General features: G+C 45.5%; 1 protein-coding gene across 14 annotated transcripts in view; it reads right to left on the bottom strand.

The window, feature by feature from the left end:
- Nucleotides 1-26,492, bottom strand: part of dtnba (dystrobrevin, beta a) — a 705,977-nt gene that overhangs the window by 451,644 nt on the left and 227,841 nt on the right. For all 14 annotated transcript variants that reach the window (XR_005460995.1, XR_005460994.1, XM_038800081.1 and 11 more), the window contains 2 exons: nt 10,629-10,709; nt 1,428-1,641 (listed from right to left, as the gene is read on the bottom strand). Coding sequence is in view for 12 of the 14 variants with exons in the window: in XM_038800081.1 (XP_038656009.1) it covers nt 1,428-1,641; nt 10,629-10,709 (295 nt within the window). In the remaining 2 variants the exon portion in view is untranslated. The remainder of the gene's footprint in view (nt 1-1,427; nt 1,642-10,628; nt 10,710-26,492) is intronic.

The following is a 26,492-nucleotide window of genomic DNA, read 5'->3' as shown; positions in this document are numbered from 1 at the left end:
ATCGACAGTTCCACCGCGCCACAGCAAAAAACCGCACCGACCTCCTCAGAAGACAAACACGGGACACCACTGACAGAGTACCCTTCGTCGTCCAGTACTTTCCTGGGGCGGAGAAACTACGACATCTTCTTCGCAGCCTCCAACACATCATCAGCGAGGATGGACATCTTGCCAAGGTCATCCCCACACCCCCACTACTGGCCTTCAAACAACCGCGCAACCTCAAACAAACCATTGTTTGCAGCAAATTACCCAGCCTTCAGAACAGCAACCACAACACCACAAAACCCTGCCAGGGTAATCTCTGCAAGACATGCCAGATCATCGACATGGACACCACCATTACACGTGGAAACACCACCCACCAGGTACGCGGCGCATACTCGTGCGACTCGACCAATGTAGTCTACCTCATACGCTGCAGGAAAGGATGTCCCGAAGCGTGGTACATTGGCGAGACCATGCAGACACTGCGACAACGAATAAACGGGCACCGTGCGACTATCAACAGGCAGGACTGTTCCCTTCCAGTTGGGGAACACTTCAGCAGTCAAGGACATTCAGCCTCTGATCTCCGGGTCAGCATTCTACAAGGAGGCCTTCAGGAGACGCGACAACGCAAAATTGCTGAGCAAAAACTTATAGCTAAGTTCCGCACGCATGAATGCGGACTCAACCGGGATCTGGGATTCATGTCGCATTACATTCGGCCCCCACCAACAAGCCTGGACTTGCAGAGGCCTACCGACTGAACTGGCTTGGGACAATTCACACCTCTTTAACCTGGAGTTACCTCTCTCTCTGCATCTTTGATGATTTGATTGCCTGCAGGTGCTCGCATTCCGGGGCATCTCTGACTGTGTCTATATAAACATTTCTGGAACAAGCCTTTCCATTCACCTGAAGAAGGAGCCGTGCTCCGAAAGCTCGTGTTTGAAACAAACCTGTTGGACTTTAACCTGGTGTTGTAAGACTTCTTACTGTGCTCACCCCAGTCCAACGCCGGCATCTCCACATCATCATTTATGGAGGAGGACTTCCCCATGAATAGCCCCCAAGGTAGTTCCACTACAAGCTTTGTGGGTTGAGATTTGAAGCCAACTTGAGGTCTTTCCAGAGAAAACCCTGAATGGTGTGCTACAAGCTGGAAAATATCAAGGCCTTGCCAAGAGAGTGAAAACCAAAGCTGGAAACTACTTCCCAGACCCAGCACTGTTTACAATGGAACTGCTCCATAACACTCCACATAACTGACATCATCTCAATAACTTGTAAAAAAGAACTTGGAAAAGAATACTGTAGAATTATCAGATGAATAATGATAGAAGTGACTTCATAAAGAACAAAATACAGGTAACAACAACATGCTGCTCCTACCCTGCCTACATGACAGCGACCCTTCTGTACATGGCTCCGTGGGCACTGACCTGTCATATGCTGCTATGACGAAGTTGAGAAGCAGGCTGATGGACTGTTCCACACTGATTTGATGGGTGGTTGGAAGGCGTTTATTTAGCTGATAATAGATAGATGAAATGATGGTCTCTAATCGAGATACATTGATTTCTGTGCTATGGTCCAAGGTGTTGAGGCCATTGTCCCGAAAAGCTTCAATCAGGTTCCATATATCAACAAGATGGACTGCAGGTGAGAAAGAAGACGAATTGTCAAAACAAACATATAAAACCACATTTCCTCAGAGTTCTTAAGAACACAAATCTATCTTAGACAATATGCACTGCCACCTGTCTTTGACATGCACTGAAATCAGAACAGGACCTTCAGACCAATTTAATCTGTAAGTGGACACACTGAAATGTACTACATGATGTCCACTCATTTCATAAATGTTGCTGATTCAGTGTCAGATAATTAGGAGAAAGAAAACAAAATCTATCAGGAGGGAGTAACCCCGGGACACTTTAAATATTGATTCCGGATCCAACTAAGCCTCATGAAATCAAATCAAACATGGGCAAGGAAATCTCAGGCTGATTACCATCTATCACCTTCCCTCAGCTCATGAAGATGTTCTGTTCAACTTGAAGCAGCACTGACGTTAGTATGGGTACAAAATGTAGGCCGTTGTACCACCACGTCTGGTGGGTGTGTTCGGCTGGTGGAAAAGGACATAAACATGGATGGTGGTTTTAGAGTAGTTTGAATGTTGCCTGAAAGGTATAATTCGGTGAGCGTGACTATGTCAGACTGTTATTTGACGAGCTCCTCCAATGCTGGTATAAATCCCAAGCTGGTGGCGAGGAGGGTTTTGCAAAGCCACCACCTGGGATGGACGCGCCCTTGCTGTATCCAAATCCTCTGCCTGGATCGATGCTGGGTGATCCAAACAATTTGATTCTTAGCCATGCCCTTTTTGCAGCAGTTTGTTACCGCTGAGTTGCTTGCTAGGCCATTTCAGAGGGAAACCACAAAACCCTGGATCTGGAGCCAAATGCAAGTCCGACTGGGTACGGATGACAGATTTCCTTTGCTAAAGGTCAGCAGGTTTCTTTCCATCAGGACACCAGTCAGGTTTTTATATGATGATCTAGTTGCTTCATACACATGATTATTATTATTATCACTGATATTAGCTCTTCTATGTTCCATATTAATTTGATTAACTAAATTGAAACAGGCAAACTGTCCCGGTAAGGTGTCAATTCATGTCTCCAGATTGTCAGTTCATGTCTCTGCTTATCTCAGTAACATAACCACAATAATAAACTTGTCAAGGAATTAAGATCTATTCAACCAGTTATTACTGAAAGATAGAATAAGCCTCGCAGAATTTTATAAAGTAATTCATTTATTTTGAAGCTCTTACGTTTGACCTGGCAGTTGCTCAGTTGGTATCTATATCTCAAGTGTTTATATCCTGCTGCATTGTATAAGATCAATATTAGATTCACTCTAAACTCATGTTAGTTTTCAGAGCCACAAGTTTAACCAAATCAAATTTTAATGAAACAAACATGACAATTCTGCCCACAGGAAAGATGACAGGAAGAATGTTGCGATGTTCACCGACCTTCGCGGTGATCAACCATCGTGACACACGCTATGTCCGCTTAACTTTTAATGTGAAAGGGGAACCCCCCTTGGCCTCATGATCTCACTTGAACCCGGTTCAAAAGAGCAGAGGGCAATGCACATATCAAAGGCAGCACGGTAGCATGGTGGTTAGCATAAATGCTTCACAGCTCCAGGGTCCCAGGTTCGATTCCCGGCTGGGTCACTGTCTGTGCGGAGTCTGCACATCCTCCCCGTGTGTGCGTGGGTTTCCTCCGGGTGCTCCGGTTTCCTCCCACAGTCCAAAGATGTGCGGGTTAGGTGGATTGGCCATGAAAAATTGCCCGTAGTGTCCTGAAAAGTAAGGTTAAGGGGGGATGTTGGGTTACGGGTATAGGGTGGATACGTGGGTTTGAGTAGGGTGATCATGGCTCGGCACAACATCGAGGGCCGAAGGGCCTGTTCTGTGCTGTACTGTTCTATGTTCTATATCAGGTGCAGGCTTCAGCCAGCTTCTTTGTGCTGTCTTCACCTTAACGAAAACGGAAAATCCAACCTCACATATGCAGGTCTCGATAAGGGAAGTAGCAACAAAATGCATGTTTTACTCAGCAGTGGATTCTCCTGGAGGATGTTACCCCAGAAGGCTGACAGTCTCATGGGCTTTTGGCACATTTTTAATGTGGTATCACAGGGAAGCTCCAGCAGCTTGGTCTTTTAATTTGTGTTGAGCTCTTGAGTTAATAACTGCCACTGGGGTCTCAAACTGCAAAGGAATTTTTCACACACCATTTCCCTTTCAAACTTCCCTCTTTTGCCAGTACTTCCCTACAAATAACACATATGGGCCTTACCTCCTTATTTGCATCATCACAATTGATAAAACCATTCCTCAAGAAACCATCCTTATACTTCTTTGTTCCAAGTTAAGTTTCTTTTTTCAGGGCCGTTAACCAGAGTCCCAAAAGCTCTAACACTACTACTGGCTCTGACCTGACCTAGACTCTCCTGAGCAGCTCTCTCCATCAGAATCTGTTGTGAGATCCTCTCCATTAGGTAAACTTCCCATTTAAGTCTCTGCCGTTTCTTACTTTTAAAATATCCATTGATCTTCACAGCCTTTCTTGCCAACAGCTGCAAAATCGAATCAACTCTACTCCCTGCTTTGGCATCAGAAGCATGTCTCTGGATGGCACGTGGCCTACTCCCTGTTGACGTGTCTGGCCAGAAGACTCCACGCAGCCTAATCTGCATCTTCATTTAAAAGGCGGCAGTGGCCGCAATTCTCCATGTAAAAGATATTAGCAGCTGTTTGGCACTTCTCCTGTAATCGGAACCACTGTGGGAATGGCAGGACTGATCGCTCTGCGACCCTCCCAACACCCACCTGCAACCGATCTGGGGTCGCACCCCTGACTTTGAATAATCATGGCCTACATAGCTAGCATCACACCAGCACTGAAATTCATATACCAATTTTCTCGTTTTTGTTGTAGGTGGAACGTCTTTTTGTCTTGAGTCTTTTTTGTAATTAGTAGAAAACTACCACTAGATGGTGGCAGCATGAAATGGGCTTCACCTGTTTCTCAAATTTCTGAAATAGAAGACGAAAAGCTCCGTCAGCATGTTTCTTTTTTCAACAATTATCTGTTATATTTAATCCTTTCAGCTCTGGCCTTTCATCCTGCTTAGTGAATATTATACACAGCTGTAAATTAAATAACGCTGAATTAAGAAAATTAGAAGTTCCAAATAACATGTTATTTGTGTGAACAGAGATTTTGGTAAAAATACAGAGATGTAGCATTGATCAAACTGGCTGGGCTTAGAAGGCTTAAACAAGGATCTACTGTGGCAGAGTACACATCAAGAATTCATGGGGGATAGCACGGTGGCACAGTGGTTAGTACTGCTGCTTCACAGCTCCAGGGTCCCAGGTTCAATTCCGGCCTCGGGTGACTATGTGGAGTTTGCACTTTCTCCCAGTGTCTGCGTGGATTTCCTCTGGGTGCTCCAGTTTCCACCCACAGTCCAAAGATGTGCAGGTTAGGTGGATTGGTTATGCTAAAAGGTTACATGAGATTACTGGGTTACGGGGATGGGGTGGAGGCATGGCCTTAAGAAGGATGCTCTTTCCAAGGGCCGGTGCAGACTTGATGGGCTGAATGGCCTCCTTCTGCACTGTGAATTCTGTGATAAGATGGTTGCCACATTCTACCAAATCCAAGATCAGACAATATCGGTGCATACTGTCTGTCATTCATTGAAGATTTTTTCCAACCAGCCTTTTACCTATCTTTTGTTTTTCTAAAAAGTGAAAGAATTGGATTTAGGACAGAATTGGTTTGGAGAATGGTAGTTTATTCAGTGCAAGTATGGTCCACATTGGGATGGAAACAAGAGATCTGCTCAGTGACTGTCTCATTACAGCTTTTTGATTGGTTCCTGAAAAATAAATGGATGGTATAAAATATAACGTGGCTGCATGTTCTAATTCCTTTCAGAAACAGCTGCTTCCCCACCATATAAAATGGACAGTCTCTCTCAACTGTTTGTGGAGTGAGGTTTTATGAGAACCACCAAACGTAAAGTGAAGAAAAGTATTAATTTGTTTTCTCGTGTTAATTTACAAATTTTAATTTTTCCCTTAATTTATCGGAAATTGATGCATACTCCAGCAATTCAATTGTGATTTGTTACTGTTTTATAAAAATTATATTTGAGTCAGTCAGGTCCAAGCAGGACACAGAAATTACACTCAAAAGGTAATGCCAGAAGTGTGATAGACAAAGCACATAACTCGAAGCACCATGTTTATAAGGCAGAAAATATTCTGCAGTGAGTTCAAATATATGCAACTTTGTTACAGCAGTAAAGCATTTTGTGGGATACAATGTATTACATTGTTGATCTCCTGTGGCATTGTGCATGAACAAAGAAAACAAATGTTTTTCTTTCCCATTTTCTAATTCATTTTGGTGCTCCGTTTTTTCCCTCTCTGTATGATATCTGCATTAATATGTTCAACTCCAAGAGCAGAGTTCCTCCATTACTCTACCTGACATCAGGGCATAATGCAAATGTTGGAAAGTAGAGAACGCAAGGAGAGAGGGGAAAGAACACAACGGCGAAGAGGAAGCAGCCAGGACATTGGCCTTTCCTCTCCTTCCTAGCTATTCCAGTTTGTTCCCCTACCAGTGTGTCCTCATCTTCTCCCTTCTCTTCTTCTTCCCTCATCGTTCCCCTCCACATCTCGTTCTCTCTTACTGCCCCACTGTCTGCTTCATCCCTCAAATCTGTCCTGCATTCTGCTCTTCTCATCCTCCTCTTTTACCCCCCATTCCTTCGCGCCACCTCCCCCCCCCCCCCCCCCCCCCCCAACACACACACACAGCTTCTATTCTTACTCTCTTGCCTCCTACTCTAATCCACCTAAACCCCCTCCCTCAGCTTTGGTCTGTGATAGTAATATTACCTCAAGTAAATAGATTGTAGATTCAAATCCCAGACCAGGACTTGAGCACAATCTTTGTGGGTGAAGACTAAAAAGATTTTGTCGTACAAAACATTTCTGGGGGTGTGATATGTTAAACTGAGGCCCCATCCATTTCACACAGATGTACAAGGTCCCTATTCACAGTGAGACAGGAGAGTTCTTCCAGTTACCTGACCTGACAAGTAACGTAACAGTGATTATTCATCTAATTGCTGTCTCTGGGACCTTGCTATGAGCTAATTGGCTATTGCACTGCCCAATGAAATAGAGAAGTATTTCATTGGCTGTAAAGCCCTTTGGAATGTTCTGAAAAAAATGCAATTTCATTCCCTTCTCACTCAATTTTCTTATTGAAGTAACTGATAGAGGGAAAAGAAAGAAGTGACTTATCGTAAAAGGGGTGATGGGATACGCAGAATTTTAGCAAGAATGAAGAAACCAATTAAAATTATTACTTGCCTTAAACAGACAAACCTAACCATTATTCTAACAACCTATATCTGCACAATAATTGCACCGTGTCATCACCCCACAGAACCAACAGGAACATTCATTGAAAATTGATGCATTTATAAATTACAGCCAATTCTGAAGACCATACTGATATACTCCAGAGTACTGGCAGCCAACTTGTGAAATTATCAATCCGGGAAGTATAATTGCCTGAAGTTATATCCATATTATGAGCATCAGATTTACATATTCTTCCAGCAAAATATGAACAACAGATTGCTGATCATATCATATCTGCCCACACAACTTCAAACTGGGTTCTTTCAAATTTACAAATCTAAACTTTGGAAACATAATACAATACATGCACATGTACGCACACAATATCCAACATGCATGTAGTAGAATTTCCAAAAATAAGCAAACTTGTGTCCAGACCCAAGCATCAGGATCTTCAAATACTTGCAGAGGTTATATTTTTTTTAAAGGTATTAAATAATCAATAGGGTGGACTAGGATTACGGGTTGTTCTACATGCTTCTCAGTCACGGAAGATCATTGCGCGATCAGTAAAGTGAGAAATATTTGGAATCACGTGTGTGAACCTGAAGTTCATAGAACAATAAGACAAACAAACTATAACAGCATTTGAAATACCCTGGAGTGTGAAGTGCAATGAACTACTGCAATGTTGCTCAGTCAATTTGCTCGAGTTCGCAGTGTCTATACCTAAACATACTTGCCAGAGAATTCATTTAAAAATTAACTCTTTTCCACTCATTTAAAATCTTCCAGGTTGAAACATTTCTCACCTCTTGACAGGGCCCATTATTAAATGCTCTCCTGTCACAGAATAATTAGGAGCTAGAGAATTAAAAGTGGCATGAATTTCTCTGAGTCATAACAACTGGCAAAAATCTGAGTCATAGATGGAAACGGCAGTTTTTGTTTTTCAGGACTACAGTTTAATGTGTTTTATTCTTTCCCTCCAGGTTAGAATGCTTAGATTTGTTGCATATCGTGGCCGGGATTTTATAGTCCCGGCTGCAGAGGTGGGATGGGAGGATTTGGAGAGCTTCTGCAAATTTTCCTATCCTGCCCGCGACAATGCCTGTTGTTGGTGACACTGGGGAACCCAGCCTGCTTTTTTTCTGTAAAATCCTGCTCTAGGTGGACAGTTGGGCTCTCCGGTGAAAAATAGCAGTGGTGGAGAGTGAGCAGCAAGCAGTAGAATTTATTCTTATGCAGGGCATGGGTGAAACCACATCTCGAATACGATGTGTAGATTTGGTCCCTTTATTTAACAAAGGATTAGAAATGCATTGGAGGAGGTTTAATGGAATGAGCACGTTGTCTTATGACGATACGTTGGACAGTCTGGGCTTGATTCCACTGGACTTTAAAAGAGTGAGGGACGACTTGCCAGCAGTATACCAGATCCTGAATTGTCTTGTCAAGGTGGACGTGGAAAGGATGTTTCCTCTTGAGGGCGAGTGCAGAACTGGGGGCACTGTTTTAAAATTAGGGGTTGTCTTTTTAGAACAGGGATGAGAAGAATGTACTTTTCTCAAGAGTGTCATCAGACTTTGGAACTCTGCCTAAAAACATGGTGAAGACTGAATCTCATCAGGCCAGGTAATCAAAGGTTATTGTGGGTAGATGGGAATGTGGGATATGAAACACAAATCAGCCACAATCTTACTGATTGGTGGAGCGGGCTCGAGGGGCCAAATGGCCTAATTCTACTCTTATTTCCGATGTTCGTATAGAATCATAAAATCCCAGGGCAGCAAGGCGGCGCAGTGGTTAGCATTGCTGCTGCATGGAACCGAGGACCCGGGTTCAATCCCATCCCCCTGTCCATATGGAGTTTGCACACTCTCCCAGTGTCTCACCCCCACAACTCAAAGATGTGCAGGGTAGGTGGATAGGCCACACTAAATTGCCCCTTAACTGGAATTTTAAAAAAATAATTGCTTCCCTCTCTGTGACATTGGTCTGACATCGTGTTGAGAATAACAGGCAGGCTATCACTGCACATTCTCAATGAGAAAATCAGACAACAATGGACAGAGTCTGCACATGCACAGTTAAACGCAAAAGTCTGAAAGTTGGATTCCATGTTACCCTAATTCTCCACAAGCTGCACTATAACAGTACTTCTTGAAATGCATGGTAAGGTGTGGAGTTGTTACACTTAATCACCAAATAGAGCAGGAAAAGTTAAGGCTGGTACATTGAGGTCAAAGTGACTCATGATTACTGCCAACAACATCTCTGACGCTGAAAAGTAATTTTATAAGTGTGCAATCTCACTCTCAGACTTAAATTATTAAGAGATTGTTTTCAACAAATTAACATTCTCTCATTGTAATTTGTTTTCAACTTTTACTAATATATCACTTTCATCCCTAACTCTCAATACCTTTTTTATTTTCTATTCTTCATTTCACTTTGTCTGATATTTCAATCTAATTTATGTCTTGCTGGTTTTGATTCTGCATGCCTCAGTAAGGATCCATTAGTCTGTTTGGTTCAAGAGCCTCACTATTTCTCTCCCTGCTCACACGTGCCGCAGATACCCTACAAAGAGCATGGTAATGAATCAAACACCCAATAGCATGCTGACCCCCACCTTAGCCCCTACCTCAACTTTGAGAGCCTGCCTGTCATCCTTAATTCAACAATGACCCCATTCTCTGGTCATTAATTGGACGCCCTGAGAAAAGCAATAATGAGTAGCAGTTTCCCCACAATGTGTGATTTCTGACCCACATTTCAGCCTGATGCTGGAGTTCAGTAGCACTACGGGAAAAGCCCTGGGCGCGATTCTCCCATCCTGTGGCAGAGTGGCCACGCCATCATAAACGGTGTTGCGTTTTGCAACGGCATGAACGGGCCGCTGCCAGCAATAATTCTGGCCCCTAGAGGGGGCCAGCACGGTGCTGGAGTGGTTCATGCCGCTCCAGCTGCTGATCCCGGCGCGAACTGGGCACCGCGGGATCTGCGCTTGCGCAGTAGCAATAGCGCCAACGTGCGCATGCACTGTGGCCTCCTTCAACGCGCTGGCCAGACACAACATGGCGCAGGAGTACAGGGGATGGCATGGAAGAAAAGAGGCCAGGGGACAGAGAGGCCGACCCGCCAATCGGTGGGCCCCGATCGTGAGCCAGGCCGCGGCGGAGGCCCCCCCCCGCCCCCCCAAAACAGGCCGCCACCCGACCCTTCCACGCAGAGCAGGTGTTGACAGCGCCAGCGGGACTCAGTGTTTTCACTACGACGGGACAGCGCGTTGGGCGGCCTGCGACCAGCGCCGCGCCAACCACTCTGGTTCTGCGGAGAATCGCGTGCTGCCGCCGGGGGGGGGGGCGTGGCCCTGCCGTGGGGATTCTCGGGTCCGGCCCTGGGCTGACAGAATCCCGCCCCATGTTCCAAAAAAACTTTGCTGTCAGCTGTCAGTAGAGTAAACAACAAGCTCAGATCTTTCACCTTTACCTGCAAACTCCGGACCATTATCAGCTGCTGCATCTCTGGGCACAAGAACAGAGAAAATTAGCCCCATACATTTCCAGCCTGGCACCTTCACTTCAAAATTCCCTTATCCTTAATGTCTCACCTACATCCAATTATTTTCTTTCAAATCTATATACTTTCTGCTAATACTTACGATTGCATCTCTTTTGCACAAATCGTAGCTTGCATGCTGTCCGATAGGTTGAAAGCCTGATTACATCATAATTCTGGGCCCCTGGAAGGAAAACAAAATAAGTCATCCTGTGTGCTGCCATAAAAACATTAAGTGCCTAAAGGCACAAATTAATGATATCTGCAACAGAATTAATGGCAGTTAAATGGAAAACACCCACTTGGAAACTCTTTTTGCCAAATATTGGAATTAGAACAACAAATGACTAAGTATGCGTGATACAGTGGAGTGCTACATTGGCTTTTGGCTAGAATCCATCCCGCATGGACAGATAAAATCAAAGAGTTTTTACTCGATGCAAATTTAACATGCAATAGTTAACACTCATGCACAATTCGCTTCATCGGTTGAGTGGGCCAATAATGTAATATTTTGCACAGAGGAGCATGACTTTAACTTACAATATTCAAGGTTATAAACCCTATTAAAATGCAAAGTTACGTTGCAATGATATTTGTTATATATGCAATACTTGCATTGGATTTAAGGACAGTTGCCGTATTTCTTTAAAATGTTAAATGTTAATGTAAATTATTGTGTTTATCTAAAACGTTAGGATATGTCATGGGATCTCTAATCTGCACTCATAACAGTTTACAATCGCTATTTCAGCAACCATCACTATTGGAGTGGTGTTATCCTTAATATGAAAGATAATTTATACTCAAGCAGGTTAGTTGAAAAAACATTCCATTTCTGGGGTTGTGCTAGTGCCCCCCCCCCCCCCCCCCCCCATACTTCATTGCAAACCAATTGGAATTTGTCTCAAAAACAATGGAAATTCTATTATTTCCATATGGATGATTTTGACTATTTGCCAGGATTATAAAACGCTACACTTCGTAGAAAAGCATCAGAAAATGTCAGTTAGCTCCATTTAAAAGAGAAATGGCAAAATAAATTTCTACTTACCAACAAAAAAAAGCTTTTTGCTGCTTCAGCAGGAGAGCTGCTCTTTCATCTAAAATATTTCCAACATTATCCTTATCCTAGAATTCATAAGTTATAGCGTTTTACAACGCAGAAAGAGGCCCTTTGGACCATCAGGTCTGTGCCGGCCATCAAGCACCTATCTATTCTAACCCCATTTTCCCACCCTTGGTCCGTAGCCTTGTATGTTTATGGCATTTCAAGTACTCATCTAAATGCTTCTTAAATGTTGTGAACGCTCCAGCCTCTACCACCCTTTCAGGAAATGAGGCAATTTAAGTGATTCCCTCAGTGCACATGAATTGTCGAACAGGTACCATATGACTATTTCCAGCAAGGCCATTAACACAGGAGCCTATAGGTTGCAAAATCATCTGGTGACAACTCACAGTAAACATACTGAAGCCTAAAACATAACTCGATCAGAACCACCATTGCCCTGAAACAATCTGCTGTGTAAAGAAGCAACAAAATAATGCAAAGAAACAGGAAATGTTGGGAAATTCAGAAGATCTGGCAGCATCTCTGGAGAGAGAAACAGAGTTAACATTCTGAGACCGTATGATTCCTCTTCAGACCTGAAGGGCAGAAATGTGATGGATTATATAGTTGGTGAGGGGGTGAAGTAGATGGAGCAAAATAGAAGGTCAGTGGTAGGTGAGAGCTCAGGAGAGATTTACAAAGATGCCATGGTCACAAGACAATGGGAATGTTAATGGTACCGTGAAAGACTAAAGAAGGTGCTAATAATGGCATAAAGGAAAGGTACCAAAATGTATTAAAAGCAGGACCAAGGTCAGCACTATGTGATGCAAAACAAGTTACAGATAGCCATGTGGGAAATGGGATCGGGAACAAAATATATCAAAATGGAGGAAGAAGTTCAGGTCTGAAGTTGTTGAACTCAAATGGCAAGTACAAAAGGCTGAAAAGTGCCTAATCGGAAGATGAGGTGGTGTTCCTCCAGTTTACATTGGGCTTCACTGGAACATTGCAGCAGGCCAAAGACAAAGATTGTTTTGGAAGCCAGCATCATCAAAACAGATATGACGAAGGTGGAGAAACTGAGAGAATGGCATGGAGAATTCCAGACAAAGCGGGTGCGAGGAGCTGTAGCCAATATAACTATGGGAGTTGGTGACTTGTCACGAATATTAATAGACAGTCCATCACCAGAAATAGAGAGAGAGAAGTCAAGGAAGGGAAGTGTCGGAGATGGAAGGCATGAAGGTGAGAGAGGGGTGAAAATTGGAAGCAAAATCAATAATTCTTTCAGATCCAAATAAGATTATGAAGCGGCACCAACTCAGTCATCGATGTACCAAAAAGAGTGTTGCGGAAAGGGCACTGAGTAGGACTAGAACAAGGAATATTTTACTTTTATAACTAAATAAAGTCTTGAGATAATGAAACTTTCAGGAAGCACAAATACAAAAATGATGAATTACTGTAAACATTTTAAATGGCAATAAATGTTAGCAAAGCTGAGAATGCATAGAGAATAAGCAATTCAACAGAACGACACATGACTGTTTGCTCAGTCATATTGGGGTATCAAGGCTATGGACCAAGCATGACACTGGTATCAAGTGGAGGCTATGGTCCTGCATTAAGACTGATAGAATTTAAGGAGTATACAATCACAAATAGTGAGTAACCAAGGAGTGATGAACTTAAGAACCCTAAAGCCAGCAGATTCCGAGAACCTGATGGCCTATATCCTATGGTTCTAAAAGAGATGGCCGCAGAGTAAATGAATGCACTGGCATGATTTTCCAAAATCTCCGAGATTCCAGAATGGTCCCAGCAGATTAAAAGCTTGCAAACCATCTCTACTGTAAAAGAGAGAGGGAGAGAGAGAAAACAGAACGATGGTGTAGTTAGCCTGCCATCAGTCATGAGGAGTCTATTATTATGTAAGTTACAGCAACCAACTTAAAAAATCATAGTGTGATCTGACAAAGAAATGTGATTTGACAAAAGGAATGTTTTGTTCGACAAATTTATTTGGGATGCAACCAGTGAGTAGATAAAGGGAAGCGGTTGGATGTAGGAAATAAAGGTTTGTGGAAATGGGGGCAATATATTTGCATGCCTGGAGGATTTGTTAACTGATTGGAAGCACAGTCAGTAGCGATAAACATGGCATTTTTATGCTGGCAAGCTATAAATAGGCAAGTGCCTCAAGGATTAACAACCATCTATACTCATATAAAAGTAAAATTTTTAAAGAGAGCAATTCTATTAGGCTGAAAACGCCATTGGGTTGACTTTTACAGGGTATAAGCATGCATGTTTGGCTTAGACTCAAATAAGACTGTTGCAATGGAATTTTTAAAAATCACACCAAAAGGTATTAATTCTCTAACATTTATTTATTTTATAGCATTGCAAAGTATTTTCTTCCAACACAATATAAATATATACCATAACAAATTAACTATACCATTTCACAGGGAAGGAGGCCAGAGTTAGAAAGGTTCTATTACAGAGAGGAAGACAGGCAGGGGGTTTGGGTCTTCCAAACCGGGGCCAGGATTCTCCCCTACCCGGCGGGGCGGGGGGTTCCAAGCGTGTTGGAGTGGCGTGAACCACTCCGGCGTCGGGCCGCCCCAAAGGAGCGGAGACTGGGGCCAAGCCCTCACATTGAGGGGCCAGGCCCACGCCGGAGTGGTTCCCGCTCCGCCGGCTGGCGTGAACGGCCTTTGGCGCCACGCCAGCCGGGGCCGAAAGGACTTCACCAGCCGGCGTAAGTCCGCGCATGCGCCGGAGCGTCAGCGCCTGCTGATGTCATACCGGCGCATGCGCAGGGGAGGGGGTCTCTTCCGCCTCCGCCATGGTGAAGACCATGACGAAGGCAGAAGAAAAAGAGTGCCCCCACGGCACAGGCCTGCCCGCCGATCGGTGGGCCCCGATCGCGGGTCAGCCAATGTGGGGGCAACCCCGGGGCCAGATCGCCCCCCCCCCCGGGACCCCAGTGCCGCGCCGCCATTCCCGCCGCTAAGGTAGATGGTTTAATCCACGCCGGCGGGAGAGGCTTGTCAGCGGCGGGACTTCGGCCCATCGCGGGCCGGAGAATCGCCACGGGGGACCGGCTGACCGGCGCGGCGCGGTTCCCACCGAATCTCGGGTGGTGGAGAATTCGAGACACGGCGGGGGCGGGATTGACGCCGGCCCCGGGTGATTCTCTGACCTGGCGGGGGGGGGTCGGAGAATCCCGCCCCGGTGTCTTGTTACTGGGTGGCGAATGTGGAGAAGGTATGGAGGTGGGTCAGAGGGGTTGACGCCCAATAGGCCAGAATGGAGGAGAGTTTGTGTCGGGGTCGAGACCGAAGGCGCTAGCAACAGCGCTGCTCCCGATGGCCCCGGGGAAATACTCAGGGAGTCCGGTAGTAATAGCCTCGTTGAAAATTTGGAGGCAGTTTCGCCAACACTTCAGGTTGGGGGCAGGGTCAAGGGAAATGCCAATTCGGGGGAACCACAGATTTCATCCAGGGAAGTAGGATGGAAATTTTTGGAGATGGAAGGAGAAAGGAATTAGGACACTAAAAGATTGGTTTCTTGGGGGTTCGGTTTGCAGAATTGAAGGAGCTGGGAGCGAAATATGGGCTGGAACAAGGGGAAATATTTACATACATGCAGGTTCGAGACTTTGCCAGAAAATAGATACAGAGCTTCCCGGTAGAGCCGGCTTCCACATTACTGGAGGAGGTGCTGACGACATTGGGGACTGGAGAAGGGGGTACTGTCGGTGGTTTACGGGGCTATTTTGGAAGAGGAGAAGGCACCGCTGGATGGGATCAAGGCAAAGTGGGAGGAAGAGTTGGGAGAGGGTATGGAGGAAGCTGTAACCGCAGCTGTAACTTCAACCAAGAAATGTCAACTTTTTTCATCTCGATTTTTAAACATTCCCAAAACAAAGTGCCTCCAGGTTGTATTTGGAAGCTTTATCAATTAATTGATTTTTAAGTGTCTTTTAATTTTTTATATTTTTAATTGTAATGTTTAGGTGAAATGTCGCGAACCTCCAATTTCTAGAGGATGAAAACATTTTCAGTTTCTGCATTTTTTTCCTGTTAAACTTTATCAAATAATGCCCCCCCCCCCCCCCCCCCCCCCCCCCCCCAACTTGTAAAATAAAGCCGGCTGCTGCGGCTGTTGCCCGCGGATTTGCGCAATCGGAGACGCAGAAGATTTTTTGTTAAATTCTATGTAATCCTCCTGCCTGAAGGGAGGCAGAGGGCAGAGAGCAGAGAGCAGGTCACCCCCCCCCCCCCCCCCCCCCAAACATTGACATCACGTGCTTTGGGCGCGATTGCGATTCCTCCATCTTGTCAGCAGCAAACAAGGTAAGAGAAAGTGGTGGGTCGCGAATGTCAGCCGGCGTAGGTCGCAAAGGTCGGCCAGCATGGGTCGCAACCGTCGGGCGCCATGGGTCGCGAAGGTGGGCCGGCGTGGGTCACAAAGGTCGGGCGGCGTGGGTCATGAAGATCAGCCGGGTTGGGTCCCGAAGGTTGGTAAAAATGGGTCACAGGATAAAAAAAGTTTGAAAAACACTGAGATAGAGCACACCTCACAAGGGCGAGGATGAGCCGGCTGTTTGAGGGGGTAAAAGCTGGGTGTGAACGTTGCGGGGCGGCCCCGCAAACCACGTTCATATGTTTTGGTCCTGTCCAAAGCTGGAGGATCACTGGAAGGAGGTTTTTAGGTTAATCTCTAAAGTGGTGCATGTGAAACTGGACCCAGGCCCTCGGGAGGCCATATTTGGGATGTCGGACCCACCGGGTTTGTAAATGGGTGCGAAGGCAGAAGTTGTAGCATTTGCCTTGTTGTTTGCCTGAAGGTAGATCCTGTTGGGGTGGAGATAAATCTCTCCATCCTGTGCCCTGGTGTGGCAGGGGGACCTGCTGGAATTGTTGACTCTTGAGAAGGTCAAATTTGAACTGAGGGGAAGGATGAAGGGGTTCTACAATTCATAGATGTTATTCATTATGTACTTTCGAGAATTGGATTACATCGAACATTGGGGGGGGGGGGGGGGTTGGGGGAGGGTTACTGTATGTGTTAATGGTGACTATAGGTGATTCCTGATTCCTTTTTGTCATTTGTTCATCTTAACATGCGGGCTAATGTCTGGGGATTTGGTGGGAGGATAGGATTGTTGTTTTTGATATGGGGATTGACATTGCATTCGTTACTGATTGGTGTTTATTGTTGTGTGTAAACTTGGGAGAAAATGTGAAAAAGGAGAATAAAAATATTTTACAAAATACTATAGCATTTCAGAGGGAAATACTTTGAAATCACCCTGATCAATATCTCAATCACTGATCAATCTGTCCCAATAGCCTGGATATATTTCATCATGTAGATCACCCACGTCTTCAAAAGCTTCATAATCATTGCATCATCATTCCACAAGTAATCAGCCTTAGTAACATTGGGCACATTCAATATTCCACATGTCGCATATGATCTTTTGATTCCCCACATCCATGATCTATTGACATATAATTTAGTGAGGGTGAACACATATATCTGCTTTTGGTGAACTTTATTTTTGCCTTCCAACATCCAATCATTCCACATGCTTCAGATACTGCCTTCGAGAGATTTATTTATACACACATTCAGGGCTGAACAACAATTGCAAGCCTGCCTGGAATAACTGCCATGTCAGTAGTGGTTGATCTCGCATCACAGAGTACATCGTCCCACAGGAGCAAACCTTTTTCTTGTGTAGCCCTCCTGGACTCAAATTACACCCTTCTTTGATCCATTTCTTGTCACAACCTTCATCCATCCAGCCTTTCTTGTGAACATGGGTGACAATACCTTTCTGAAATTTCTTTTTCACTTCTCACTTGAACATCAAATAGGCTCCATTTTGTACCATTTTCCATACAAGATAAAAACATTGTGAACTTTGTCTTCTCATGGCCAGTCTTCTTTACAAGGATGGTTTTCTCACCAATCTTAACAACGTTTCTGTTTGCTGGCATGTCACAATTTATCAGTGTTTTATCCAAATTTCCAATGCAAGCTAATCAATATGCACCCTTCTCTTGACGCTGGATGCCAAAACGGTGGAATTTGACGAGTTTCTTGTGAAATTCAAATGGCAGACACAGTGACGTTTTTGTTCCTTATGAGTGCCAAATGCCTTTCCATGAATCTTGTGCACCACTCGATACTTGAATTTTGAAATACCATCTTTCTTTGCTTCTTTGAGGGCATAGAGTTGGGTGGTTCCACAACTAATAGCATGACCATTATGCTGATGTCTGTTAACCATTCTGCCACTTCCACCCCCTATGTACTTTCTCAAAGGCATTGTGATAGATTGCATACTAATTGGTCTTGTCAATTGGCTGGGAGATTGTCGCTACAATTGGTGAAGGAAAAATCAAAAGGTTCCGATAAGTGCCTTTAAATTAATTAACCCTAGTTATTATTGGTAAGCAATTAATAATCACAGTGCAATATGATCTCTGAAAAACTAGGAATAGCTTTTACACTAGGTGTATGAAGAACTTAATTTTGCTGACATCAGTCATGAGGTCTACTTTTACACTATAAATGGCTTTTACACAAGTATATATGGTACTAACCACTTAGACAAAGGGACCAAGAGTAACGTATCCAAGTTTGCCAATGATACAAAGCTAGGTTGGAATGCAAGCTGCGAGGAGGACACAAAAGAGATTGCAAAGAGATATAGATAGATATAGACAAATTTCCCAAAGTGAATAAATGCACATTTTCCCACAGTTAACCCCATCTGCCACTTTGTTGCGAGTGGGAAACAAAGTGGCAGATGGGGTTAACGGTGGGGAAATGTGCATTTATTCACTTTGGGAATTTTTTCTGAAAAAGTTTAATGCTCTTAAATGTCAATGTTCAGAGAGCACAAGGAACACAGGGAGTTAGCATTTAGGTATAGCAAGATAAATGCCATGCTGGCTTTTATTCCAAGGCAATTGGAGTACAAAAATGAAGAAGTCTTGCTACAATGGTACAGGATTTTGGTGAGACCGCACCTAGAGTACTGTGCAGGCTTTTGGCCTCTCTATCCAAAGAAGAATTTACTTTCCAGAGTTGGTGAAGTGAAGGTCTGCTGGATTGATTCCGAGGATGAAAGGGTTGTGCTATGGTGAAAGGCCGAGTACACCTGGTCTACAATCTCTCGGGTTCAAAATAATGAGGTGATCTCATGAAACATACAAGATTCTGAAGGAGCTCAACAGGGTGGACACAGGTGTTATTTCCCAACTTGGAAATCCAGAATAAGGGACACAGTTTCAGTATAAAGGGTTGATCATTTAGGACTGAGGTGAAGAAAATTTCTTCATTCAAGGGGTTGTGAATCTTTGGAATTCTCTCCTCTAAAGGGTTGCGGATGCTCCAGCATTGAATATATTCAAAGTTGAGTTAGATAGTTTTTGATTTCTCAAGGAGATAAGAAATAGGGGGGAGCAGGCAGGAAATTGGACTTGAGGCAGAAGACCAGCTATATGATTGTGCTGAATGACAGAGCAGGGTCAAGGGGCCATAAGCTTTACTCCTGCTCCTATGATGTTCTTATTGAACCTGATAGTCCCTGGAACTTCTTGTCAGCCAGAATCAGGCTTCAAATGCACAAAATGAATATAAAGTTTGCAAATTTTATTCAATAAGTTAATACTCAGTATATTGTGGAATTAAAATTTTAATTGTTCATCGTTTATCAAAGAGCAACATATGTTAAAATACATTTCTGCAAGATCATAAGATATTGGCATATTGTAGTATGGACAAAGGAAACACTGCGATAATGCACCTCAATTAGTTCCTCTAGAACCCCATATTGGTCATTCACAGGGCATCCTAGAAAACAGGCACCTCTTTATTTTATCACTCAGAACATACTCAGTTCAATGCAGAGTAAAGAAAATAATACTCAGAAATGAGGGACAAAAAATAGAAATGCCTTTGGGAATTTTTCTTCTCCAACTCATTGTTTCCAGAACATGAACATTTTGAGAACTCTTTTCCTCCTTAATGTTACCGTCTCCCGAAATACAAAACAGGCTTTTAACACCTACCTTTTGACTTAATTTAACCATGTTTTCAAATTTGCCATATTTGTTGTTGTACTTTTGCAAATTTACTGCTGTCCTGCCTTTGGGCCTTGGCTCTTCATTCCAACACAATTATTTATTTTTGGTGTACTTAAGTATTAGGGAAACACAATGAATAAAAACGTTGCTTCCCAACGAAGAACAAATAAAATAATTATCTTATATCTTTCTTTATATTGCCAATATCATTTCAACAAAATGTTGAATGTTTTAATATGACCTTAAAGTACTTGAACAGATTGCGGTGTTGAAATTCTTTGAACATGTAAAAATATCTGTTTTTTATTATAATTAATTACCCATGGACTTCTGGTGGCGGCCATGTAGTAAATGACCGTGTACTTGGTGGCTCCCACGCGGGGAAACATTTACTTAACAATCAAGCCTGATCGGACTTTTGAATGCGATCCCAAGGTCCTGATTCTTGCTAGCGAAGGTGGCGGATAAACTTTAAGCATGGTCCGAAATGCATCCGACAAAGAGCAACAGGGATTTTTAAAAAGCAACCGCAGGCAGACCGCGAGGCATTGGAGAGCGCAGTTGAAGGTGCGATGGCGGCGGGCCCAGAGTCGCCACTTCCGGCCCAACAGTCTATTGCTCAGTTAGTAGACTTTTTAAACTGCTCAGTTCCAAAAGCAGAAGTTGGAATCCTCTGAAGATCTTGTAAGGGCCATTGACCCGATTAAGGCGGCAGTGAAGAGGCTTGAGCAGCATCTAGAGACTCAGGATCTTGGGTTTCCTGGAGGGGTTGGAAGTCTCGCAACCTTCGGAGTATGTGGCACAGATGCTGCAGGAGCTCGTAGGCAGGAGCTCGTAGGCAAGAAGGATTTTAGTCACACGCCCCCCCGCGTCCCAAGATCACAATCATACAATTCCCACGGTAGCTGAAGACTCCGGTTTGGATGAAATTTGAACTATACTGATGGGATGAAAGACAAAGTAACAGAAAATACACACATCAGCCAGCATCTGGAAATGGAAAAGACAAATCTGAATGTTTGGGGTGGCTTTCCCTGGTCAGTAATGGAAGCTGTGAAAAGTGTACAGAAAATCAGAACTAAAAGTGGAAGCCTAAAACATCATTGCCAATCTTTTCTCTTTACAGTTACTCATGGGTTTTCTATATACTTCCAACATACCAGGTTTTTATTTCAAGTTTCCAGATGATGTGGCTTTACTTTTTGGTTTTAGCATGAGATTGTCAATTCCTCTTAAAGAGGCTATAAAGAAATTGAAAATTTTACTCGTTCAGTTAGAAAACTGCATAGGGTAAGGAATGTAGGGGGGGAAATAGCATTATCTTTACAATGCACGTGGGCACACTGTACCCAACAGGATTGCTCAATGGTAACAGTGGATGCTAAAGTTGGAAAACTAACAGATTTGATATTTAGAATCACACAATGGTTACAAGCACAGAAGGAGGTCATTCCATTCAAGTTTGTGCCAATTCGTTGAGAGTGCAACTCAGATCCCCCCCCCCCCACCTTGCAAATGCTCACTCCAGATGATTACCCAATTAAATCCACAACCAAATCTATCTCCGCCACCCTCTCAGGTAATGCATTCTGGGCACTAAACATGCTTGTGCATTTTTTTACTCACATCACCTTTGGCTAAATTACCAATGACTTTAAATGACTGTGCGGAATCTGCATGTTCTCCCCGTGTCTGCATGGGTTTCCTCCAAGTACTCTGGTTTCCTCCCACAGTCCAAAGATGTGCAGGTTAGGTGGATTGGCTATGATAAGTTGTCCTTAATGTCCAAAAAACGTTAGGTGGGGTTACTGGGTTCCGGGGATGAGATAGGCTTCAGTCAGATGCTCTTTCCAGGAGCCGGTGCAGACCCGATGGACCAAAGGGCCTCCTTCTGCACTGCAAATTCTATGATTCTATGATACACAGATATTTAAGGATACCAAGTTACAAAATATATCTTGTACTATTATATTCTCGGGAAGTACACAGTCCATGTAAACCAACAGGCTGTGATTAGAGGCACCACACTGCAAAGAAATTGGCAAAAGTCACTCAATAGAATTTCTTATCAAATCCCCCCAAGATGCCTTTTAAAAAATTTTTTTTTTTAAAGTACGCAATTGTTTTTTTTCCCATTAAGGGGCAATTTAGTGTGGCCAATCCACCTAGCTTGCACATTTTTGGGTTGTGGAGGTGAGACATGGGGAGAATGTGCAACCTCCACACGGACAGTGACCCAGAGCCGGGATCGAACCTGGGACCTCAGCGCCAGGAGCCCGCAGTGCTAACCCACTGCGCCACCGTGCTGCCCTCCCCTGAGATGCCTGTCAGACTATAAGCCAACTGGTCTCAGTGGAACTCTGATTTCCACATGAGTGTTTTCAAAATCCACTCTCGAAAAATCCTATCCTAAACAATGCATTCTCTCAGGTGCCCTCACTCACCAAGGATCCACTTCCAGGATTTCAATTAGTCCTTTCAGTATTCCTCTGCTTCAAATTTCCACATTCATTCAACCTTCCACACAATCTCGCAGGTACCCAGCCATGCAAACCAGTGTTTCACAAGATGTCACCAAACTTTTCATTTACTTCTGACGGCTAGTTTCCCACTTTAAACCTGGTTACTGCAGCTATCACTTCAACTCCGAACACCTCTGTCTTTTACTTGAATTCACCTGAACAGGATCTTGTTCAACTTCTTGTTCTTTGTTCCTTTAAACTTTTTGGGAAGTCTGCTCAATGGGCGCGATTCTCCGCTCCCCACGCCGGGTGGGAGAATCGCAGGAGGGCTGGGCGACTCACGACACACCCCCCGGGATTTCCTCCCACCCCCCCCCCCCCCCCCCCCCCCCCCCCCCCCCCCGGCTCGGAAGAATCACCGCTCGCTGTTTTTCATGGCGGCTGGCGAATCTCCGACCCGGATGGGCCGAGCGGCCTGCCGTTCTCGACCGGTTCACAACAGCGGCAACCACACCTGGTCGCTGCCGTCGTGAACATGGCGCCAAACGCTGGTTTGACGCTTGTGAGGGGCGGAGAGGGCAGTGAGCACCACGGCCGTGCTCGGGAGGGGACTGGCCCGCGATCGGTGCCCACCGATCGTCAGGCCGGCGTCTCAAAGGGACGCACTCTTTCCTCTCCGCCGCCCCGCAAGATCAAGCTGCCACGTCTTGCGGGGCGGCGGAGGGGAAGACTGCAACCGCGCATGCGCGGGTTGGCACTGGCCAACCTGCGCATGTGCGGCTGACGTCATTAGGCGCGCCGGCCGTGTCATTCTCGGCACGCCCGGCCTTGACGCCAGCGACAAGGCTCGGCGGCCGAGAATAACGGAGCGCCGCTCCTAGCCCCCCGGGTGGGGGTGAATAAGGTGAGAGGACCGGCCTCCGAGGCCGTCGTGAAACACGGCCGAGTTCACGATGGCCTTCTCGATTTTCCACGGGAGCGGAGAATTCCGCCCAATGTTATTTCTAACCTAAGGTGGCCCCTGGCTGCAACACAACAGCCTAGTTTTTCTTTAACATTGTTTACTTTCACATTGTAAATTCTTTAATTGCAATGCAGGCACAGTTTGAAATGAAATCAGAACTCACTGACATGCAAGCACCTTTGAGTCATAGAATCACAGAAAAATACACTGCAGGAAGAGTCCTTTGGCCTATCGAGTCTGCACCGCTGCATGAAAAGCACCTGATGTTCCAATCCTAATCCAATTTGGCAGCACTTGGCCCAGAGCCTCAAATGTTAATACATGCCAAGTGCTCAGCCAGGTGTTTTTTAAAGGATGTGAGGCAACCCACCTCTACCACCTTCCCAGGCAGTGCAATCCAGACCATCACTACCCGCTAGGTAAATCCTCAAATCCCCTCTGAACCTTCCTCCCTTCACCTTGAACTTGTGTCGCCTCGTAACCGGCCTTTCAACTCAGGGGAACAGCTGCTCCCTATCCACCCTGTCCATGTTCCTCATAATCTTGTACACTCGATCAGATCGCCCCTCAGTCGTCTCTGCTCCAGCGTAAACAACCCAAGCCTATCCAACCTCTTCATACCTTAAAATGTACCATCCCAGGCAACATTCTGGTGAAACGCTTCTGCACCCACTCCGGTGAAATCACATCCTTCCTAAAATGTGGTGTTCAGAACTGCACACAGTACTCCAGCTCTTGCCGCCACCTGCCCTCCACCCTCCAGCTCCCCCTGCAGCTCCACCCTGAGATCATCCGCCATCCCCTTGTGGTCCGCCTCCTCCTCCTCAGATGAGGCCACATTGCATTGCACCTCCTCCTCCAAGATGTCGCCCTGCTGCTGTGCCAGGCTGTGGGGGGCATAACAGACCACCACGGAGCGTGAGACCCTCTGGGGGGTGCACTGCGGTGTACCACCAGAGCGGTTCAGTATCGGAACCGCAATTTGAGCAGTCCGATCCACACACTTATCCTTTGGTCGCCAGGATAACCCCAGTTCTGGAGCCCAGCTCTTGCGTGTTTGATTGATGGCTGCTGCCTCTATGGTTCTGACCCTTCTAAAAGGTTGGGTAAACTGTTCAGGCTTCAAAGTTTGAATGAAATGCGATGCAATAATCATCTTCTGAGACATGGCACATGAAATCACGGGAAGCCACTTGAGAATATTTTGTTTATTGTTTATTGATCAACAGTAGCAAAGATTTGAAAGTGAACTTCGTAACATTCCACATATCACATTAACCATTAAACAAAAAGCAAATGTCATCATTTCATATTGACACCAATGCAAAGCTATGCAAGCTCATTTTCACACAAAAAAACAAACACATGGAGTGGGATTATCCGACCCCCCGCCAGGTCAGAGAATCCCCGGGGGACGGCGTGAATCCCGCCCTGCCGCCATGAAGCTGGCTGCCGTATTCCCCGCCGCCTGTTTTTGGGCAGGAGCGGGGTTCATGCCACGCTGGTTGGGGACCCTTGGCAGCGGCGCCCCCGACAATTCTCCGGGCTCCGGTGGGCCGATCGGCCATCCGTTTTTGGCCAGTCATGCCGGCGAGGGTTACATACGGTCCCACACGGCGGGACCTGGCAGGTAAGTCAGCTGGGGCGGTCATCGGGGAGGCGCAAGGGGAGCCAACCCCGGGGTGGTCCCCACGGTAGCATGGCCCGTGATGGGGGCCCAGGGGCGCCAGCCCCTGTAAGGATCCGCCATGGCCGGCGTGGAGAAGAGAACCCCCTGCGCATGTGCCAGAATACGCCAGCCAGTCTGTGCATGCGCGGAACCACGCCAGCCGTTCGCCGCATGTGCAAACTCGTGTAGTCCCTTCGGCGCTGATTGGAGCAGCCCCAACCCCTCTGGCGTCCACCAGCCCCCAGATGTGCGGAGAATTCCGTACTTTCGGAGGGTGTTGTCTCCGGAACGGTTGGTGCCGGTTCTCCCGCCGGCATGAGGACTTAGTCCCCGGAAAGGAGAATCCCACTAATAGTCTCAGCCTTCGCAGGTTCCTCAACAGAAACAGAGCATAAGCATGAGAATGTGTTATCATGTCCAGAACCTTGTAGTAGAAATGATCTGACAATCAATTTGTTACTTGTTCCACATGTCAGTGCCATGTCCGTCTAGGAGCTGCAACTGTGCAGTCCCTCCCACACGGCCCAAGCTTACCGGAAATAAATCCTGGCATCCACATATTCCACTGGCACTCAAGATGCAGCTGAACATCCTTGATTTCCAGTATGTTTGACCTGCAGTATGTGCCAGTTACATGCAGCACTCACTACAACAGCAGCAAAAGCATCAGCATTTGCCAAAGCATTTTTTCAACGGCGTTATCAGATGGGCTATTTGGATCAACGTCAACCAACAGGTTCCGCAGCATTTTTTTGCTTCAAACCGGACTGCCTTCTGCACTCATACGTCCCCTTGAGCCTGGTGCTCCAGGATCCAAATATCTGGAGAAAAAAAATTGTCCTTCTTTCCAGCTAAAGAAAAGGAAGGAAACAGCAACAGCAGCCTCCAGGCATTTGCAGCCACCAGCAGCAGCAATCACAAAACTTTCCTGCAAATATCTTAGTTTATTGACAGTAATACAAAGGACAGTACAATGAGGACACCAATCAATTGGCACCCAGAACAACTCCTCCCCACCTCACCACCACCAACATACATCAGCGGAAAGACTCACCAGCCCAGCCCACTGGAAAAGGCCACTCTAACACAGAGCATGGGCAGGTGAGACAGAAAACCATTCCACCCCTCCAAAGAGGGGCACAACTCAGTCCAGATCAGGTCCGGCACATTATAAGCCAAACCAAATATAGAGCAACCACCGAAGGAAAACACAAAACAGGCAGGAAGACAATGAAGGGAGGGGAAATTTTTGGGGGTGTTGGTTATGTAAGCCATGTAGGCTGATTTTGGGGTGTGTGGTTGTCCATTGTGTTAAAGCTTATAATATAAGTGCCTCAATAAAATCTATTTTAAAAAAGAAAGACAATGAAGACACCAGACAACGAGGACGAAAATCAAAACGCAGAACACATGGACAATGCCACCAGCTCCTGAGGCAGCGCTGCCCCCCCCCCCCTCCCCCAGCACAAGACCTACATCGGCGTAGGGATGGGGGAGGAGAGTGATAAGAAGCTATTCAAATCACTAGAAAAGGACATTGACACGGGCCCAGCAGAAGAAGGAGAGGGAACACTCCACCCTCGACCAGCATCGGTGGGGTGCAACAAAAGAAAACACATAACAGGAATACAATGAGGACACCAGCTGCACACCGAAGACACAATCGAGACAAAAACTAAAAAAGCACGATACCGCTAGCTG

Source organism: Scyliorhinus canicula, chromosome 6 (assembly GCF_902713615.1).
Source record: "Scyliorhinus canicula chromosome 6, sScyCan1.1, whole genome shotgun sequence".
Taxonomy (NCBI): Eukaryota; Metazoa; Chordata; class Chondrichthyes; order Carcharhiniformes; family Scyliorhinidae; genus Scyliorhinus; species Scyliorhinus canicula.
Note: the sequence above shows the minus strand (reverse complement) of the source record. Positions and strands in the feature narration are given on the sequence as shown.